The sequence below is a fragment of the Leptonychotes weddellii genome, chromosome 10 (genome assembly GCF_054177405.1).
Source record: "Leptonychotes weddellii isolate Sample4059 chromosome 10, ASM5417740v2, whole genome shotgun sequence".
Taxonomy (NCBI): domain Eukaryota; kingdom Metazoa; phylum Chordata; class Mammalia; order Carnivora; family Phocidae; genus Leptonychotes; species Leptonychotes weddellii.
The window spans coordinates 104996150-105016291 of record NC_138378.1 but is presented as its reverse complement, the minus strand read 5'-3'; the positions used below and the strand labels follow the sequence as shown (position 1 = coordinate 105016291).

At 46.3% G+C, this 20142-nt stretch overlaps 1 protein-coding gene across 1 annotated transcript in view; it reads right to left on the bottom strand.

The window, feature by feature from the left end:
• Positions 1-10870: 10870 nt before the first annotated feature.
• KIF3C (kinesin family member 3C) overlaps positions 10871-20142 on the bottom strand; it is a 36724-nt gene continuing 27452 nt past the window's right edge. Inside the window, exons 6-8 of the mRNA XM_006732867.3 lie at positions 13973-14081; positions 13621-13793; positions 10871-13378 (exon numbers count right to left, since the gene is read on the bottom strand). Coding sequence (XP_006732930.1) covers positions 13285-13378; positions 13621-13793; positions 13973-14081 — 376 coding nt within the window. The 3' untranslated portion in view covers positions 10871-13284. The remainder of the gene's footprint in view (positions 13379-13620; positions 13794-13972; positions 14082-20142) is intronic.

The window sequence follows — 20142 nt, the reverse complement described above, 5'->3', positions numbered from 1 at the left end:
ATCACGGAGGGGCGCCTGGGTAGTTCAGTTGGTTGGGCGACTGCCTTCGGCTCAGGTCATGATCCTGGAGTCCCGGGATCGAGTCCCGCGTCGGGCTCCCTGCTCGGCGGGGAGTCTGCTTCTCCCTCTGACCCTCCCCCCTCTCATGCTCTCTGTCTCTCATTCTCTCTCTCTCAAATAAATACAATCTTAAAAAATAAAAATTAAAAAATCCCACAAAAAACAAAGGACATCACGGAAAGAAGAGCGCTAGCCAAAGAGAACACACACTCCACACAGCGCCGGACGTGTACCAGGGGCGTATACCTGAGTGGGGGCGCGGGAGTGCCTGCGCATGCGCACCCTCACCCCTGCCACAGGCTCACCCGCCCCCCCACCCCGGGGGGCTGGAGAAGCTCCGCCTGCCATGAATGCAGCCTGTGAACTGGGCATAGTCCGGAGTGGGTTGGGCAGCCTCTTAGCTTCCCATTCTCAATAGTCCCCCAAATACATAGATCAAAATATTAAAATTATTTGTCTAGGTATCGCTTAATTTCCTGTGTATATGTGCGCATGTATGTGTATGTTTATTTATTTATTTCAAATTTTCTGACTTGGCAGGTATTGATCTTTATAATTAAAAAACTAATTTCTGGTGCACCTGTCTGGCTCAGTTGGAAGAGCATGCGACTCTTGGTTTCGGTGTCGTGAGTTTGAGCCCCACATTGGGTGTAGAGATTACTAAAAAAAAAATCCAAATAAACAAACAAACAAACAAATAGCTTCACATTAAGCAATTTTTCCATGGGGATACTTGCCTATTTACGTTTTCTTTATCCGGAGGAGAGCGGTCTTTGGGATGGCGGTTGGGGGGTGAAGTGCTAAAGAGGGGAGGGCAGAAAAACCAGGGCTAAGGTACCAAAGGGGAATGCAAGGTTGCTTTCTAACTTGAATCACTTTGCCTTAAAAGCTCTACCCTATGGCTGCAGGGACTGAGGTAAATTTACTCGGAAGCTGCTGAAGCTTAAACCCTAGGACACCCCTATTTGCAGGGCCCAGTGAGGAGCCTTAACAATGTATTTATATGGTCATATGTTCCTTAAAAAAATTCTAAAAGATGGGACACCTGGGTGGCTCAGATGGTTGAGCGTCTGCCTTTGGCTTGGGTCATGATCTCCAGGTCCTGGGATCAAGCCCCACGTGGGGCTCCCAGCTCATCGGGGAGTCTGCTTCTCCCTCTCCCTTTGCTTGTGCTCTCTCTCTCTCAAATGAATAAATAAAGATCTTTTAAAAAAAAATTCTAAAAGATATTTTAGGGGCGCCTGAGTGGCTCTGTCAGGTAAGCGTCTGCACTTCAGCTCAGGTTATGATCTTGGGGTCCTGGGATCCAGCCCATGCTCAGTGGGGAGTCTGTTCTCCCTCTCCTTCAGCCCCTCCCCTGCTCCTATTCTCTCTTGCTCACTCTCTCTCCCAATAAATAAAATCTTTTTTAAAAAAAGATATTTTTACTGGAGTTACTTAAAACCACTGTCTCTTTCTACTCCCACTTCCTTCATACCTTCATGGCATGGCTGCAGGCATTTTGGGGATCTAACTAAAGAGAAGTTGAGTTGGAGACAAATTTAGTTTGGTTTAGTGGGATATATTTGTGTGGTTCACAGTCACATGCATGTATAGATACATTATTGCTTGCTGACCTAGTGCAGGAATAGCTGCCAGGAATATGCCTATCATCCACTCCCAACTCATCTGGTAGCAAAATGTGAAGGTGCGAGGCCAGACGTTATAAATGGATAACGAAGAGTCGTGCAGTGTCTGGCACCAGACGTTGGTGGGTAGTGAAAGAGACAAGGCTGACATTTACAGAGCCAAAAGCTAGTCTGCAGAAATTTCTTCCAACTCTTAGATGTGCAAAACAGTGTAACTGGACTGTTGGGTTCTCGGCAATGCCTGATCAAAATGGAAATTCCCTCCTGTTAGGAATGTACATGACAGTGTATATAATCATAAGCATAGAGGCGCCTGGGTGGCTCAGTCGGCTAAGCATCTGCCTTTGGGCTCAGGTCATGATCCCAGGGTCCTGGGATCGAGTCCCACATCGGGCTCCCTGCTCTGCGGGGAACCTGCTTTTCCCTCTCCCTCTGCTGCTTGCCCTGCTTGTGCTCTCTCTCTGTCAAATAAATAAATAAAATCTTAAAAAAAAATCATAAGCATAAAATTCATTATTTTTCCTTTTTGTTGGAAATGGTGCAGAAGAGAATTTATCAGGATTCTTGTGTTTACAGGCACAATCTTGTAGCCATACTAAAAGAGCTAGGACATCTGTGTATATGTTGTATTTTTTCAGCATCCCCACAGATACTGACATGTGAAAATAATACCAAAAATTCATATGAAACCATCACAATTAGAACATTGTCAACAAACTGGTTAATAAGCATTATTATTGGGGTGCCTGGGTGGCTCAGTTGTTAAGCCTCTGCCATTGGCTTAGTTCATGGTCCCAGGGTCCTGGGATCGAGCCCCACGTCCGGCTCCCTGCTCGGCGGGAAGCCTCCATCTCCCTCTCCCACTCCCCTTGCTTGTGTTCCCTCTCTCGCTGTGTCTCTCTCTGTCAAATAAATAAATAAAATCTTAAAAAAAAAAAGGCATTATTATTTCAAACTGTTTAAGATTAGTTATTGCACACACACAACTTGGAATACCCTGAAATCTTATAGCTCACAGATGAAAAAAAATTTGATAGAGGTTTTCCCAAATTTAGCCATAATTCTAAGAATTTACATGACATTACCAATAGAGTTGAAGTGGAAAGAAACTTCTAAACTCTCAATAAGAGAAAGACTGAATTATTTTTCTAATTTTTGGCTAGAAAACATTACAAAATTGCTGTCAAAGGCAGAGGCATCCAAAAGATGCACAGTAGAAAAATACAGGGCAAAAAGTTTTAGAGAGGTCTGTCAGGTATTTAAATAATACCAATATTATATTATTTTTCTGAATTTTGCAGTGTGGTATTTTTCAGCTCTTAAACTGTGTAATACGTTGTGATTTATTTTCTCATTCTAAACAAATATTCACTTTGATATCTAATTTTGTTTCATAATATTTGCTCTTTCTTTTTTTTTTTTAAAGATTTTATTTATTTATTTGACAGAGAGAGACACAGCGAGAGAGGGAACACAAGCAGGGAGAGTGGGAGAGGGAGAAGCAGGCTTCCTGCCGAGCAGGGAGCCCGATACGGGGCTCGATCCCAGGACCCTGGGATCATGACCTGAGCTGAAGGCAGACGCTTAACCACTGAGCCACCCAGGTGCCCCTGCTCTTTTTCTTAATAAGGGCTCTCCTTCCTCTCCCCAAAATTGTATAAGGTCCAAATCCTGCAAACCTTGTCTCTGCTGTTCCTGCCAGAGACACATTTGGACTTTGCAGAGGCCATTATGAAAAGCCCAAAGAATACAGGGCAGGGGCTCCTGGCTGGCTCAGTCGGTGGAGCATGCAACGCTTGATCTCAGGGTTGTGAGTTCGAGCCCCACATTGGGTGTAGAGATGACTAAAAAATAAAATCTTTTTTTTTTTTTTTTAAAGATTTTATTTATTTATTTGAGACAGAGAGAATGAGAGAGAGAGAACACATGAGAGGGGATAGGGTCAGAGGACGAAGCAGACTCCCTGCCAAGCAGGGAGCCCGATGCGGGACTCGATCCAGGGACTCCAGGATCATGACCTGAGCTGAAGGCAGTCGCTTAACCAACTGAGCCACCCAGGCGCCCTAAAAAATAAAATCTTAAAAAAAAAAAAATATAGGGGATACCCTGCAAACAGGAACAGGGCCAATATATGCAATAGTACCATACTAAAATCCCTGATAATTAGCCTCTTACAATAAAGACACAGATTTCCACCTTGAAGGTAGGTGTGGCAAAGTTCTGGCCAATAGGATTATGCAAATTCTAGGTTCCTGTAAAGGAACAGGGCATGCCCTCTACTTCTTTTTTCCCTTTCCAGTGTCTGGAATGCCAATGTGGTGGTGAGCGTCTTGGCCACGTGGACAAGGACAACACTCTAAAGATGTTCAACCAACAATATGCAAGGAGTATTGGTTTCCAGTCCCACGGAACAGCCCTATCAGTCCCCAAACTAGCCTTGGTCCACTTAGACCCAGAATACTATGTGAGGGAGTAGTAAAGTTTCTATCTTGTTTAAGCCCCAGTTACTGTGGATTGCCTTTAGGCAGCTGATCTTATATCCTAGCTGATACAACAACCATAATTAATAACATAGGGTTCTTTATTCTTTATAAAATTCTGGTGTCTCTTAGGATCAGTAACTGCTGGTGAGGGGGTGGGGTAGGGAAAGGTCATCACTTTGACCTTTTCTATGAGGATCCGGAGGCCCAGGTTGTTGACTGACTTGCCTAGGAACATAAGGGAGGGTCCCTAATACCGCTACCTCACCAATGGGGAGAAGTGCCAGGTGGAAGCCGACGTGTGCACATCGGGCCTCAGCGTGGGTGATGAGCATGCTGGCTCTTCGCTCTTTTCTTCTTTTCTTTTCTTTTTTTTTAAAGATTTTATTTATTTATTTGACAGAGAGATAGTGAGAGCAGGAACACAAGCAGAGGAAGTGGGAGCGGGAGAAGCAGGCTTCCCGCGGAGCAGGGAGCCTGATGTGGGGCTTGATCCCAGGACCCTGAAATCATGACCCGAGCCGAAGGCAGACACTTAACGACTGAGCCACCCAGGCGCCCTTTTCTTTTCTTTTTTTAAGATTTTACTTATTTGAGAGGGAAAGAGAGAGAGAGAGCAAGAACAGGAGGAGGGAGAAGCCGACTCCCTGTTCAGCAGGGAGACTGCCCTGGGACTTGATTCCAGAAAGCTGGGATCAAGACCTGAGCCAAAGTCAGGCACTTAACCAACTAAACCACCCAGGTGCCCTGGCTTTTTGCTCTTAACATTCACACCTGACTATTTTATTTGTAAACCCCTAGAATAAGGGCAGTTTACATCCTTGCTTTTCTCGTCTTCTTGTACTTTTGGAAATTTGCTACAGCACATGGAAAGGGATGTAAAATCGAGGAGGGTTCCTGCTTCAAATATAATGTGTCTCTCCCCTTGTCCCTCTTTATTCCCTCCTTTCCTTAGGGATTCAGTTAAAAGGCCATCCCGCATGGCTGCAGAGCAGGGCGTGGCAAAAGTCGGTACCCACAGGGGGAGGGCAACCCAGCATGGTGGCAGTCCTGCAGGAGGGGTCAAGAAATTGGCCACATACAAGGGGAATTGGGCAAATAAGTAAATACACTGGGGTTAATGGGAGGCAGGTGTCTCATCTGTCAGGGAAAGGAGTTACAAATATGAAAAACGGGAACACCAAAACCAACCCTGAGATGTTGGGTTGAAAGTGGAGGAATTGGGGGCACCTGGGTGGCTCAGTCGTTAAGCATCTGCCTTCGCCTCAGGTCATGATCCCAGGGTCCTGGGATCGAGTCCCGCATCAGGCTCCTTGCTCAGCGGGGAGCCTGCTTCTCCCTCTGCCTGCAGCTCCCCCTGCTTGTGCTCTCTCTCCCTCTCTGTCAAATAAATAAATAAAATCTTAAAAAAAAAAAAGGAAAGAAAGAAAGTGGAGGAATTGGTGGGAACTCATGGTTAGATATGAGGTAGATACAATTGTAAAGGTATGAATGAACGACTATGTGAATATAATGTGTATACATTTCCAAGCTCTGTCCACTGAGAGAGTCTGGGAGTAGAGACCACCATTAATAATAAGGGCACAACTCACCACTAAAAGGAATTGGGTTTTCTTGGATGAGTCTGGAACATTTTTTTTGTGCCATGAAGTAAGGAAGTGCTCAAAGAAGAAAGGGAACATTTCAAAAGAACACAGAAGGGGCACCTGGGTGGCTCAGTCGGTTAAGCGGCTGCCTTTGGCTCAGGTCATGATCCCAGAGTCCTGGGATCGAGCCCCACATTGGGCTCCCTGCTCAGCGGATAGCCTGCTTCTTCCTTTCCCTCTGCCTGCCACTCTGCCCACTTGTGCTCGCTCTCTATCTCTCTGTCAAATAAATAAATAAAAATCTTAAAAAAAGAAAAACACAGAAGCCTGCTTGAAGGCACTGCTGCTGACCAAATCCAGCATAATTTGAGCATCAAAACAAATACAACTCTTGATCTTGGGGTCATGAGTTTGAGTCCCACGTTGGGCATAGAATTCAATGACAATAGTGGATTATAACCCATTGAATAAAACAGGAATCCATGAGGCCACATTGATATAAAGAAGCAAAAAAAATAAGAGAAAGCTGTTTCTCACATTAATGTCAACTAATAAATGCAGAAGAAATAATGGAATTAAAAAGCCACCCTTCAGCAACCGTATAACAATAATTAATTCAAGCAGGACACATCAATGTATGTTAAAACTAGTGAAACATAGAAGAGTGGGATATTTACATAGTTCACAGTATCTCCTCACAAAATGCTATTCATTACAAAAGGATAAGGAGGAATTACTTTACAACAGAGAAGCCCGGTAGACACTGCCTTAATAAATGATCAAAATTAAGGTCACTAGTAACAGGACAAAGCAATGTCATTACCTGCCACCTGATGGGGTACAGTGAGAAGGCCACAGCGTCACGTCTGTCTGAGCATCACCTGGATCTAATCATGAGGAAACATCAAACCTTAATTGAGGGATAGTCCACAAATTAACTGGCCTGAAAGACCGGAAATTGTTAAGGGTGCAAAGGTCAAGAATGGACTAAGGGGGTGGGGTGCCTGGCTGCCTCAGTCGATGGAGCCTGTGACTCCAGATCTCAGGGTTGTGAGTTCGAGCCCCATTGTTGGGTGTAGAGATTACGTAAAAATAAAATCTTAAAGGAGCACCTGGGGGGCTTGGTCGGTTGAGCAGTAGACTCTTGATCTCCATTCAGTCTTGAGTTTGAGCCCTGCATTGGGCTCTGCGCTAGGCATGGAGCCTACTTAAAAAAAAAAAAAAAAAAAAAACTTGAAAAAAAACCAGAAGAGTATATATATGGCTGTTCTTAGTACAATTCTTGCAACTGTTCTGTGAGTTTCAAGTTATTTAAAAAAGAAAAATAAAATCAACACACAACAGAAAATATAAACAGTGAATTAGATTAGTAAAATCCTTATGCCTTTCAGGCCCATCTCACCTGCTAACCATTTGTGTGACTTTGGGAAATCATTTTCCTTTTCTGGGTCTACTTTTGCTTATTGGCAAGTGGGAGCTTTGGATGTGAACAAAGAATCACTTTGGTTTTCTTTCTTTTTTTTTTTTAATAAAGATTTTATTTATTTATTTAACAGAGAGAGAGAGACAGCTAGAGAAAGAACACAAGCAGCGGGAGTGGGAGAGGGAGAAACAGGCTTCCCGCCAAGCAGGGAGCCCGATGCGGGGCTCGATTCCAGGACCCTGGGATCATGACCGGAGCCAAAGGCTGCCGCTCAACCAACTGAGCCACCCAGGTGCCCCAATCACTTTGGTTTTCTAGCCCAAAGGAGGTAGCAGCCTACCCCTCCCTCTGCCCAGTTGTGAAGAAAAAATGATGCATGACTGAGTACAGGGGCTCCAGGGGCTCTGAGGGGCCTCGAGTGGCTTTGAGCCTTCCTCCTCTACCATCCTTGAGCGTGGTCCTGGTGTCTACACAAGCCCAGGGTCCCAGTGCCAGCAGCTGTTGAAGGACAGGCCCACTGTGAGGGTGACTTGGAATTGCAAATGGTTGAAAGGAGATTCTCACACTTTAGTGAGTATTCACTGCAATCACCTGGAGGTGCTCATTTCAAATGCAAATTCCTGGCAAATCCCCCTAATACTGGTTTAAACCTGTAGGGATTTGTCTGCCACCATTCTTCTTTTTTAAAAAGATTTTATTTTTAAGTAACCTCTACACCCAATGTGGGGCTTGGATTTAGAACCCCGGGATCCATCTAGAACTAATGATGTAATGTACGGGGATTAACATAAGAATAAAAAAATAAATAAATAAATAATTAAAAAAAAAAAAAAGAACCCCGGGATCAAGTGTCACACGCTCCACTCCGACTGAGCCAGCCAGGCGGCCCTGTCTGCCTCCATTATAAATCCAGAAGTGGAGAGACCCAGGCTGGTAGAGCAACACAAACGTCATCAGGAACTTGGTTCTCCATGTCTTCCTCTCCGTCAGCCTTTACATGTTGTGCTCGCAGCCTCAGGGTGGGAATATGGTGGCTGTTCCTTGAACAAGCCTGACATACTCCCACCCGTGAGGTTTGCATTTGCTTTCCTCTCCTGGAGTCCACTTCCGTACCTCCAGAAATTTGCTCAAATATCACCTTCTTAGTAAAGGCTTTAAAACTGCAACTCCAGGGGCGCCTGGGTGGCTCAGTCGTTAAGCGTCTGCCTTCGGCTCAGGTCGTGATCCCAGGGTCATGGAATCGAGCCCTGCATCGGGCTCCCTGCTCCTCAGGAGTCCTGCTTCTCCCTCTCCCACTCCCTCTGCTTGTGTTCCCTCTCTCTCTGTCTCTCTCTGTCAAATAAATAAAATCTTTAAAAAACAAAAAAACCCTGCAACTCCTCCCGCCCCACCCCAACCATCTGGGAAACCCCGGTCTCCCTTCTCTGCTCACACTATCACCATCTGACATGCAATGTGTTTTTCTTGTTCAATGTCTTTTTCTCCCCACCCTAAAGTGTAAGCAGGAGGCGGAGGGGCGGGGGAGGGCAGGGGCTTCTGTTTATTCCATTCACTCCTGTATTCCCAGCACTTAGAACAATGCCTGGGATGAACATATGGGTTAACAGGTGCTCAATAAATGGTTGTTCAATGACAGAATGCACTTCTAGGAGGTACATGTGAGTTTTAGGAAGGAAGAAGAAAGGGGAAGAGGAAAAACATTTCCAGAAATTCCTAACCGACTTTCATGTCGCATGGAACCAAAACCATGTCACATGGCCACCTGTTGCTGCCGGAGAGTCTAGGAATATGATTATTTTTAGTTGGGTACACTGCTCTCCTTGAACAATTTTTGTCAAGGAAGAAAGGAAGAACGGATATTGGAAAGACAACCTATAGCGTCTACCCCATGGATCTATCCTCGACCTAATGAAGTAGACTCTCTGAGGGTGTTAATTTTGATGCAGGTGAGCCTTGGACCACGTTGTAAGAAAAATAGCCAGGATAATAGGATGAGCCCAGGGCAACCTTTCTTAAGCCATCGTGGGTGATGGATGCACTGGTCACGGACGGCTGTTCTGTTGGCTGTGCAGAGCATACCCCATCCCCACGGCTACCCCCACCATCTTTCTTGAGAAAAATCTTTATTTCCACCCTTCCTCCATACACATGGTTACAGCAGCAGAACTTTCGAAGGTCTTGGTCAGATATCATGTTTCACCCACCTGACCCAAACCACTGAATTGGGATCACATTCCCATGAATTTGGCACTGGGACTGAGATTCGAAGTCTCTCTGGGTGAGCTGCTGCTAGCAGATGTATTTTCTACATCACGACTGGAGTAGCCGAGGAAAGAGTACCCCAAACGGAAAGAAGTTCGGTGAACTAGAGAGGGTCTTTGTGGTGTTTGAGTCCCCGGTACTCGATTATTTCTGAGGACTGGTTCTGTCCTTGCCCTTGGGGTCCGTGGCACGCTTTTCATTCAGGCCATCTTAAATGAATCTTTAGTAGCGGCCAAGAGTTTCAACTAACACACACCCCAGCCTCTGGAGATCAGGTGCCCAGCCTTGGAGGAAGAAGTGAAACATGGCAGCTTCTTTATCAACAAACAGTTAACAAAAGCCCTGGGCGCCAAGGGAGAGTTCCTACCCTCTGGCTTTTCTGTGAAGCTCTAGAAAACCACCAATGTCAGCCATACAAGTGACCTCACCTGCTAACAGGAGAAACGAGTGGTTTTGAAAGAGGACCTCTACGTTCAGGTTCTGAAGATCTGGTTTTATTTCTGACCACTGCCCTTCTGTCCCTGGCCTTCACTACCTATAAAACACACAGGGTGCCCATCAGTTTTCTTAAGGTATGGCTGGGTTCGAGGGGTGGCCCAGAAGGAAAAAACACGGGCGTTAGAGTGGGGAAACCCAGCCTCGTCGCTAACCTCACGTCTTTAGCCTAGTTAGTTCATTTTCCTAAATCCCGTCTGTAAACCAGTGACAATACCTTCCACGTGGGAGGATGAAGTGGGTGTGCATGGGGCAAGTACCTGACCCAGCACCTGGCAGATCTCAAATAGCAGAGTCACTCCAGGCCTGGCCGTCAGGGCAGGGAGCCCCTCCAGGAGAAGCGTCCGGTGCCCAAACCTGCTGCGTGCACCGGGCCAACCACAGCACTCCCCTGGGAGTCAGGGGCTTTGTGTTTGTTTATTTGTTAGCAGCAACTACTTTTCATTTCCCGTAAGACCTCCCTGCTCCAGGGAACCAACAGCCAGAACCCAGAGGGAGGGGAAGAAGCCCTGGGAATAGAGCCGAATGGGATGTTAGTCTTTGAAACTGTTTTAATTATTACCCGCTTTCATCTCTCCTGGCTGATCAATGGAGGAGCAGAGCTGTCAAAGGATATCGACAGCTCATCTGGATATCTAGGCTGTTTGGACATCTGCTAATAGCTCAGAACGAACGGGGTGGGGACCATTCGCCCAGAACACGAACAGCTATTGCCAAGGGTCTGGCACAGACTTCGGGCTAGAGCCTGGGACCTGCCTCTCAGCCCTCCTGCGCAGACGAGTCCCTTTTGAGCAGCCCGTTCTTCCCCAAGGTCCTGATAGCAGCCGCTGAGCTCCAAATACTCTCCCACCCCTCTTGGAAAAACAAGGCAGAGAGAGAAAGGAGAAAGTGCATAGGAGAATATAAGAACAAAGGGAAGAGAAGGCAGTCAAGCAATTCTGTGACGATACTCATTCCTTTATTATCGACTGTGTTAATTTGAACAGGGCTGGGCTGCGGGCTGCAGGCGGCACCAAGCTGCAGGTGCATTTCAGCTCAACAGAGTGGCCTCATCTGAAGCCAAGGAGACAGAGGGTAACGGTTTTTTATATATATTTATATATTACATATGTCCCCGTATAGTCATATGTATAGAGTGACAAGAATGGGCCACTGCATTCACTGTTGTCCTAAATAAAGACCATAGCAACAGACATGGAAATTTGGTCCTCATCAAGGCCTTCACTTTGTCAATCAAATGTTTGATACATCAAAAGGGAAAGGAGAGAGACAGAGAGACAGATCCAACCGCCTCGGTGGTCCTGTTCCCAGCATATCTTACACCGAGTGTAGAGTGTCCCCCGAGTGCAGAGCGGAGGTAAACACACACACAAACACGCACACACAAACACACGTAACACACGTACACAAAGCCGCAGGCAAGAGCTCCTCCGCCACACCTCGGGCCCAGCCCTCAGACTGGGGGTGGTGGAACTGGGTACTTTGTGCTCTAAGACTGTGAGGGTCAAGTGACCAGATGATGCAGAGTCGATGTGTCCAAGTGATGAATGGGGGTGACACGTGCTGTTTCATCCACAAACAAGAAAGGTCAGCAGGAGAGGTTGCTCAATGTAGGCATGAAGTCCCCCGGTGCCCAGGCCACCTGGGGGATTTCTACGCATAATTCCTGTCCCAGACACAGCCAAACCTCTGATCTGAATCCTGAGTCTCAAATAATCTCTTGGGCTCTGATGAAGAATGATACTTCCTAGAAGGACAGGAGTAAATGGCAATTGAGTTGTCCAACCATCTAGTCCAGTAACTATGGCAGAAATGACAGCATCATTGAATTAAACCAGACCATAGCTTGGTCCTTAGAGCAGAACTTGAACTGTGCAAGAAGGGTCCACTTCCTGATGGAAAGAGAAGAACCAGGTAATCAGCCCCCACCCCCCGCCCCCACCTCCCACTCACCAAATTCAAGCAGCTCCATCAGTTTCATGCTTTTCTCCCAATGACTAAAATCCTTATATTTCTGGGAACCAGAGATTCCCACTATTAGGGCATTTTGAGATCTTAAATCACTTGTTTCTTTCATGATTACCTCTTCACTCCTCTACCAAAATACACACTTAAAAAGTAAATCAATGCAAATTCATCTCTCTCTCTCTCCTTTTTTTTTTTTGGTAGAAATTTACTTATTACTTGAGATACCTGGAGACATCTTGGGATGTCACAAAAGGAGGTGGGGAGTACTTCCCTAGGGACCAATTTTCACAATGCTGAAGAAAGGATCCGTTTTCAACAAAATAGTGCTCAACAAATGTGATGCAGAAACAGGAGTAAGAAGCAAAGCTGCCAGATTGTGCCTGGGTCTCTGTCGCCTGTGCCAAATGAAGGGGCAAGCAACAGATTCCAATACCTTTGCGTAGCCAGGGGGAGAATGACATTGATTCCTCCCACTATGAGCTGGGATCCAGGCAGCTGCAGAGGAAAATGACCAAAGCAGGAAGGAGCAGCATCTCAAAAATGGGCAGTTGGCTTGATCACTTGTTGACCCAAGTTACTTCTCCGAGGGGACAGAAACAAAGGGACTCAGAGAAGGGACTTCCTGTGATGACTGTCCATGTTGTCTCCACTACGGTTTCATTTTCAGCAGGCCCTGAGGAGGCAGCAACCGTCTGGCTCACAATTCCCATCCAAAGGTTGGGAAGGTGGCCAGGAAGCAGAGTTTGGTAAGCCAGGAGTTCTTGCCAAAGCCGAAGAGCATGGGCTGCGTCGGTGAGGTCATGTAAGTCCTTGAAAAGGAGCCCAAGAGGCCAAAAGAGGTTATCTGAGTTCCAGAAAGTGAAGTGTAGGGCTCTTTTCACTGGGAGCACAGGCCCACACTGGCAGGACATCTCTGGTCCTTTGTGGGCATCTAGCATTTTTCTAGTCCCAGAAAGTGCTTAGGAACTGCTCACTGTCAGCGCAGGAGGAGATGGATTATGGAGTGAGACAGGGAGAAAAAGTACTCTCTTCCCAGGCACTGGCTACCTTCCCTTCTGGAAGCAGCTGACGGGGAGGAGCTTGAGGTCTGACATGGGGGGGGGGGTCCTAAAGTCAGAAGGAAAGGAGGCTATGCAGTGATCACGGCGGGCTCAGGCGAGGGCATCTCCCCCCACAACTGAGCTCCACAAATAAATAACATTAATTAAATAAAGGAGGCTAAGAGGAGCAGGCCGGCGCACGGTCTGCCAGACTCTCACCCCCTCACACACACGCACGCGCACATGCACACACACGCACGCACACTGAGCGGCAGGTGAGATGATCCGGGGTTGGCTCCCCATCCCAGGAGGCTCTTGGATGGGCAGCCTGACTGAAGGCTGTCACTCATGGTCTAGCACTGTTGTGGGGCGCTGGGCAGCGGAGGCCAGTGAGGCCTGTGTGGTAGAGGGTGGAGGCCGCTGAGGACTCTGGCACCTGCAGAGGGTCGGGATGAGGTGGGTGAATGGGGAGGTTGGGAAACAGCAGGAAACAGAAAAGTGAGGACTTGCTTCTCCCTCATCCTGTTGCTGTGGGAACTCCTCCCCGACGACCCCCAGTTACCCCCCCCGCCCTTAATGCCTCGCAGGTACAGCCCAAACCCTCTTCAGCCTCAACCAGCTCATACGGTCTCCCTGCCTCTTAAGTCCACTGCCCACTCTGACCACAGTGGTACTGACCAGGACCTGGACTTTCGAACTTTAGATGTGGAAGGTCTTTCCAGAAAGCTGTCCAAGCGCATGAGCCTCTCCATGTGTAGCGCACGGGGGTCTTGTTCTTGGTCATGAGAGAACTCCATCTCAAAGACAGCTGGAGGGGACACATCCAACTCCAGAAACATGATGTTTTCAGCCTGTGGCGGGAACGTCAGACCAGACGTGAGCAGTGGTGCAGATGATGTTACGTCTTAAGCACTCAGTAAATATTGGGTTATAGCAAAGGTGATGAGGTAGGAGGAGCAAGCAGAGATTACGAGCATCGCCTCCCTTGGGCTCTCTCTCCTTTCCCCCCTTCTATTTCCCAGCTTCTTACCCTGTACCTGGGGTGGGACCCCATTGCCATAGCAACCCGAGCATACTGGCTGATGGGCCTCTTGTAGCCCACGGCAGACGTTGGCCGCTTCTTCATTTGGCTGTTATTGCTGTGGGGAAGAGGCTATATTAGAGCGGATTTCTTTTGAAGATGGGGAAAATGATATCGTGAAGAATTAAGTATCGTTCAAAGTAGGCAGGAGCCTCTGTAGATGGTTCACAGGAATTTTCTTCTCATTTCTTCTAATTCAGCTGGATAACTAAAAACTATCATAACACAAGAAAGCATATATTTCTTTACTCTTGTTTTTTTTTCCACAGTAAAAAGGTTTGATTAAGGGCTGAAATGAAGAAAGGAAATCCAATCTTCTTTTAGCTTTCAGATTCATATGCTGATTTCACACACTATGCAAAACCATTGGTGATTAGTGGTTCCTCTTTTCATTTTTCTTCTTAAGAGTTAGTACAAAAAAAAAAAAAGATTGGGCGCCTGGGTGGCTCAGTTGTTTAAGCGACTGCCTTCGGCTCAGGTCATGATCCTGGAGTCCCGGGATCGAGTCCCGCATCGGGCTCCCTGCTCAGCAGGGAGTCTGCTTCTCCCTCTGACTCTCCCCCTCTCATGCTCTCTCTCTATCACTATCTCTCCCAATAAATAAATAAAAATCTCAATGATTAAAAAATCAAGCTTGAAATGCAAGGGTCTCAAAATAGCCTAAATAATCCTGAAAAAGAACAAAGTTGGAGGGTTTGCATGTCCCAGTTTCAGAACTTAACACAAAGCCTACAGTAATCAAGGCTGTGTAGTACTAGCATGAGGACAGACATATAGATCAATGGAGTAGAATTGAGAGTCTAGAAATAAATCTTTTTTTTTTTTTTTTAAGATTTTATTTATTTATTCATGAGAGACAGAGAGAGAGAAGCAGAGGGAGAAGCAGGCTCCCAAGGAGCAGGGAGCCCGATGCGGGACTCGATCCCAGGACTCTGGGACCATGACCTGAGCCGAAGGCAGACGCTTAACCGTCTGAGCCACCCAGGCGCCCTAGAAATAAATCTTTATATCTACAATCAGTTCATTTCCTATAAGGGTATCAAAACCATTCAATGGGGAATGAACAGTCTCTTCAACAAATGGTACTGGGACAATTGTTGGATGTCCACAGGCAAAAAAATGAAGTTGGATCCTTACCCTGTATCATCTATAAAAATTAACTCAAAATAGATCACAGATTTTAATGTAAGAGCTAAGAAAAAAGTCTGCATATTCAACAAAATGTTAATAGTTACTATCTTTGGATGGTTTGATTACAGGTAACTTTTATTATCTTTATGCTCCTCTGCAAAATCTGAACTTTTTTTATAATGAAAATATATCACTTTATATCTAATTATCTCAGACATTCAGAAAAGTATAGAAAATAATATATATGTAAACTTACCATTCAGCTTTGTCAAATCATCTGTTTAACATTTTGTTATACTTTCACCAAAATTTTTTTTAAGAAATAAAATGTAGGCAGTTTTTAAAACTCCTATCTTCCCCCTCCCCCCAAGTTACTCTCTTGAATTTGGTGCTAATCAACACAGTGCATGTTTTTAGCTACTTATATATGTGGATATTCATAAACAATATACATGGGTATTTGTATGCCTATTTCTAAAATTTGAACTCTGTGGTATACATACTGCATATTTTTTGTGCTCAACAAACTTTTTTTTTTTAGATTTATCCATGTACCTCTAGATTAGATTATTAAAGTTTGCTTATATGAACTATTTTAAGGTTGCAATATATCATATATATATATGTATATGTATAATATTATCTTGTTGATGGACACCTGGGTTGATTTTTTTTTTTTTTTTATTCTATTAAACACAGTGCTGTAGGGCCCCTGGGTGGCTCAGTTGGCTAAACGTCTGCCTTTGGCTTGGGTCGTGATTGCGGGGTCCTGGGGTTGAGCCCCACATCGGGCTCCCGGCTCAGCGGGGAGCCTGCTTCTCCCTCTCCCACTCCCCCTGCTTGTGTTCCCTCTCTCACTGTGTCTCTGTCAAATAAATCAAATCTTAAAAAAAATAAAAACATAAACAGTGCTGTTGTGAACATTTCCGTACAGGTATCTTCAAGTGAACATTTCCGTACAGGTATCTTCAAGTACATATTCAACAGTTTCCCTGGGGTATATATCTAGGAATGGAATGGTTCCACTGTAGGGTATGTACCTTTTCAACTTTACTAGGTATCGTCAAATTGCTTTTCAAAGCGGTTATATGTATGAAAGCTTCCATTGCTCTCCATCCTAGCCAACTCACAGAATGTCAGCCTTCTTCCTTTCAGCAATTTGATGAGTGTGGTGTATTGCATTTATTATCCAAAACAAACAAAGATAGGAAAGAAATCAAGAAACTATTTGCACTAAAACAAATTAACACAGGTTTTAGAGTAAGACATATCTGAGTTTGAATGTTGGCTCTGCCCCTTAAAGGTTTGTTACCTTGGGAAGTGGCCAGCTACCTCTGAGACTCAGCTATGACACCCCCCCCCGCGCCCCCCCTTCCCCACTCCGGTCACCCAGAACTGCTGAGATGAAGCAAGACAAGCACTTAGCACAGCACACGGCAAAGGCTCAAACACCACCCCACACCCCCACACCCCCGCCCCGCAGCTGTGATGATTATTTATTTTTGATTCAACTTGCTAATTTCAAGCAGGGATACAAAGGAGCAATGCAAAAAAAAAAAAAAGCCAAAAGGCAGACAGAAGACAGAAGAGAAGAAACAGGCCGAGTACTTCACAGATAGGACATCCTGTCCTTGACGAGTGGAAGGAGCAGAGCAGTGCAGGGGCTGATGGAACAGTGCCTGCCTTCTGCAGCAGAGTACCGAGAAATGCCATTCTCGTGGTTCATTTTTTCAAGCACACAAAAGAGTGCTGGACCCCACCTAGGGGGTCCCTTCGAGCCCACTTTATGGATAAAAACAGGGAAGGATGACACTGTAGAAGCCCCAGCTCCCTCTGGGCCTGTGTGGCCCCTGGGGCGGGGAAGGGAGGAGGGGGAGGAGGGGGGTGGGGGGCATGGGAGGCTGTGCATACGCACAGCAGGCCGGCACAACTCAAGGGGAGAGGGGGAAATTAGTAACAGCACCCCTTATCATTTGTAAGCTGCGTCTACACATCCCGTTTGAACTTTGCCACAACCTCCCGAGGTGTAGACGGGCAGACAAGGAGCCTGAGGCTCAGACAAGCAAAATGCCTTTTGTGCCTCAGGTCGACCGATTAGGAAGACACTCGGAACTGGACCTGCCCAAATACTCTTTTTAGGATGCTGTACTGTCTCTCAGGAGTGCACCCCGCCAGGCTGCGAGCTCTGAGAATAGGACCGGGGGACAGGGCTGGGCGAGCGGAGCAGTGGGTCACTGTGAGTTGGCAGCCTGACCCAGTAAAGATGCCAGGGCTATTCTGAGTGGCATGCGGGAAGAAGAGGCTGGGGGAGGGGAGTCTGTAATTGGGACACCAAACTTCCCATCCACTCCCTCTTCTGCCCCAGGCCTACTTTCCATGATTGATCTCTCTCTAGCAAGCCGATTGTGATTGACAGCCCAGAGCAGGGGCCTGGCTCTGCCCGGATCTGCCCCTCCCAGCAGAGACCCACAGTAGTTTCGGGCTGAGCAGAGCCCAAGATGTCATATGACCCACCCTGGCTGCTATCACAATATATCTTCCCCCCTTAATATTAAAAAGTGATCTCTCAGCTCTCTGTCTTAGGGGCTGACCCCAATGTCATTATTATTGGCTGTCTGATCTCCCCCTTTTGCTCTTCTGTGCTGAAAACTGGCATCCTACATCATAGGGTGAGTTTTTCTTCCAGGTCGTTCCCAGTCACCTGCCACAGTGCGCCTGACTTGTCTCTGCGATCTGGCCCCTCTGTCCCTACAGGCCTGCTGTCCACCCTGCAGCATTCCCCTGCATGTCTACTTACTCTTTTTTTTTTTTTTTTTAAGATTTTTACATTTATTTTAGAGAGAGAAAACACAAGCAGGGGGAGGGCAGACGAAGAGGGAGAGAGTGAAAATCCTCAAGCAGACTCCCCACTGAGTGCAGAGCGGGACTGGATCCCAGGACCCTGAGATCATGACCCACGCGGAAATCCAGAGTCAGGTGCTCCTCTGCTTACTTTTTTCTTTCCCTCCACACTGCCCTACCCTGCCTGGGGAGGCTGCGACTTCTCCCGGTTTGATTCAACTCAGTTGTCACAGACCTGTGAATCATGCTAGGGACTCAACCCAGAGCTGAGAATGTTCTCACTGAGGTAAACTTCGCCTCTATCACGGAACCAGTTTAATTATCTTGATTCTATTTAGAGCAAGGAATGCTCCGTCTCTAAACTTGGAGACAGCCTGAATAAAAAATCGCAATCTAAAACAAAAACAGTAAACCAAACTGCCCTTCTCTGGCACTTCTAAGAGATGAAGGCAAATTGGCTTCTCTGGAGTCCCTGTAATTATAACATTGGCCTATTGGTATGATTGCAACCATTTATTGATCATCTCTTCTGTGGCCTGGAGCCTCCCACACATTATCCCATTTCAACCTCAACAATCCTACAGAGTACATTTACTATCCCAACTTTACAGGTGAAGCAATTTGGGTTCAGAGAGGTTTAAAAACCTTTTCTGGGGCACCTGGGTGGCTTAGTTGGTTAAGTGGCTGATTCTTGATTTTGGTGCAGGTCATGATCTCAGGGTCCCAGCCTTAGGCCAGGCTCCATGCTCAGCAGGGAGTCTGCTTGTCCAGCTACCCTTCACCCTGCTCACTCTCGCACTCCCTCTCTCTCAAATAAAATCTTCTTTTTTTTTTTTTTATAAAAAAGATTTTATTTATTTATTTGACAGAGAGAGACACAGTGAGAGAGGGAACACAAGCAGGGGGAGTGGGAGAGGGAGAAGCAGGTTCCTTCTCAGCAGGGAGCCCGATGCGGGGCTTGATCCCAGGACCCCGGGATCATGACCTGAGCCGAAGGCAGACGCTCAACGACTGAGCCACCCAGGCTGCCCCTCAAATAAATAAAATCTTAAAACAAAAACAAAAAGCTTTTCTAGACCACAAGTAAGTGGCAGAGCAGGGACTAGAATTCAGAATGCTCTAAATCCAAAGTCCAGTCTCTTCCTACTGCACCATGATGCCTTTGAGAAGAATCTAGCATGGCTGGGGTTGCAAAGGGCCAAGGGCTAAAGTTACAAATAGAATTTTGTGAACTGTAAACCAATGGCTACAGCCAGTGCCAAATATAAACCCTTAGAAGACAATTTTGTATAAATCCAATGAAAATTAAAGTCTATTATGAGAAACTAAAAATAAAAGGTCATATTATAGAATGGTTTTTGCTGGAGCTGGTTGCAAAACTGGTTTTTCAAAGTAACTTTAATTCAAAATTGTTTGTGATGGTGGAAGGCACCTCACTTGTGTATCAACTGGTGGTGGCACAGAGATAGTGGAGTAAAAAGAAAAAGGGGCAGCCTTCCAAAATAAGTGCATATGGGCATCTTTCAGGAGTTGCCTGGTGGGGCGCCTGGGTGGCTCAGTCGGTTAAGCGTCCAACTCTTGATTTTGGCTCAGGTCAGGATCTCAGGGTTGTGAGATCGAGCCCTGCATAGGACTCTGCACTGGGCCTGGAGCCTGCTTAAGATTCCTTCTCTTTCCCTCTGCCCCTTCCATGCTGTCCCTCTGTCTCTAAAACAAAACAAAAACAAAAAACCCCCCAAAAAACCTGCATGCAGGGGCGCCTGGGTGGCTCAGTCGTTAAGTGTCTGCCTTTGGCTCAGGTCATGATCCCAGGGTCCTGGGATCAAGCCCCACATCTGGACCCCCTGCTCAGTGGGAAGACTACTTCTCCCTCTCCCACTCCCCCTGCTTGTGTTCCCTCTCTCAGTGTCTCTCTCTCTCTCTCTGTGTCAAATAAATAAATCTTTAAAACAAAACAAAACAAAACAAAAAACCTGCATGCAGGTTGAGGGACAACTCTGTGCAAGTTTAAGTCAATATGTAGGGACTGATTCTTCCCAAAGAGTTCTGGAAAAGAAAACATTACACAGGTAAGCTCTAGTGAGAAGCTTTTGAGAAATGATCAGTTTTCAGGCTTTCTGATGGCAAGGAAAACACTGAATCTTTCT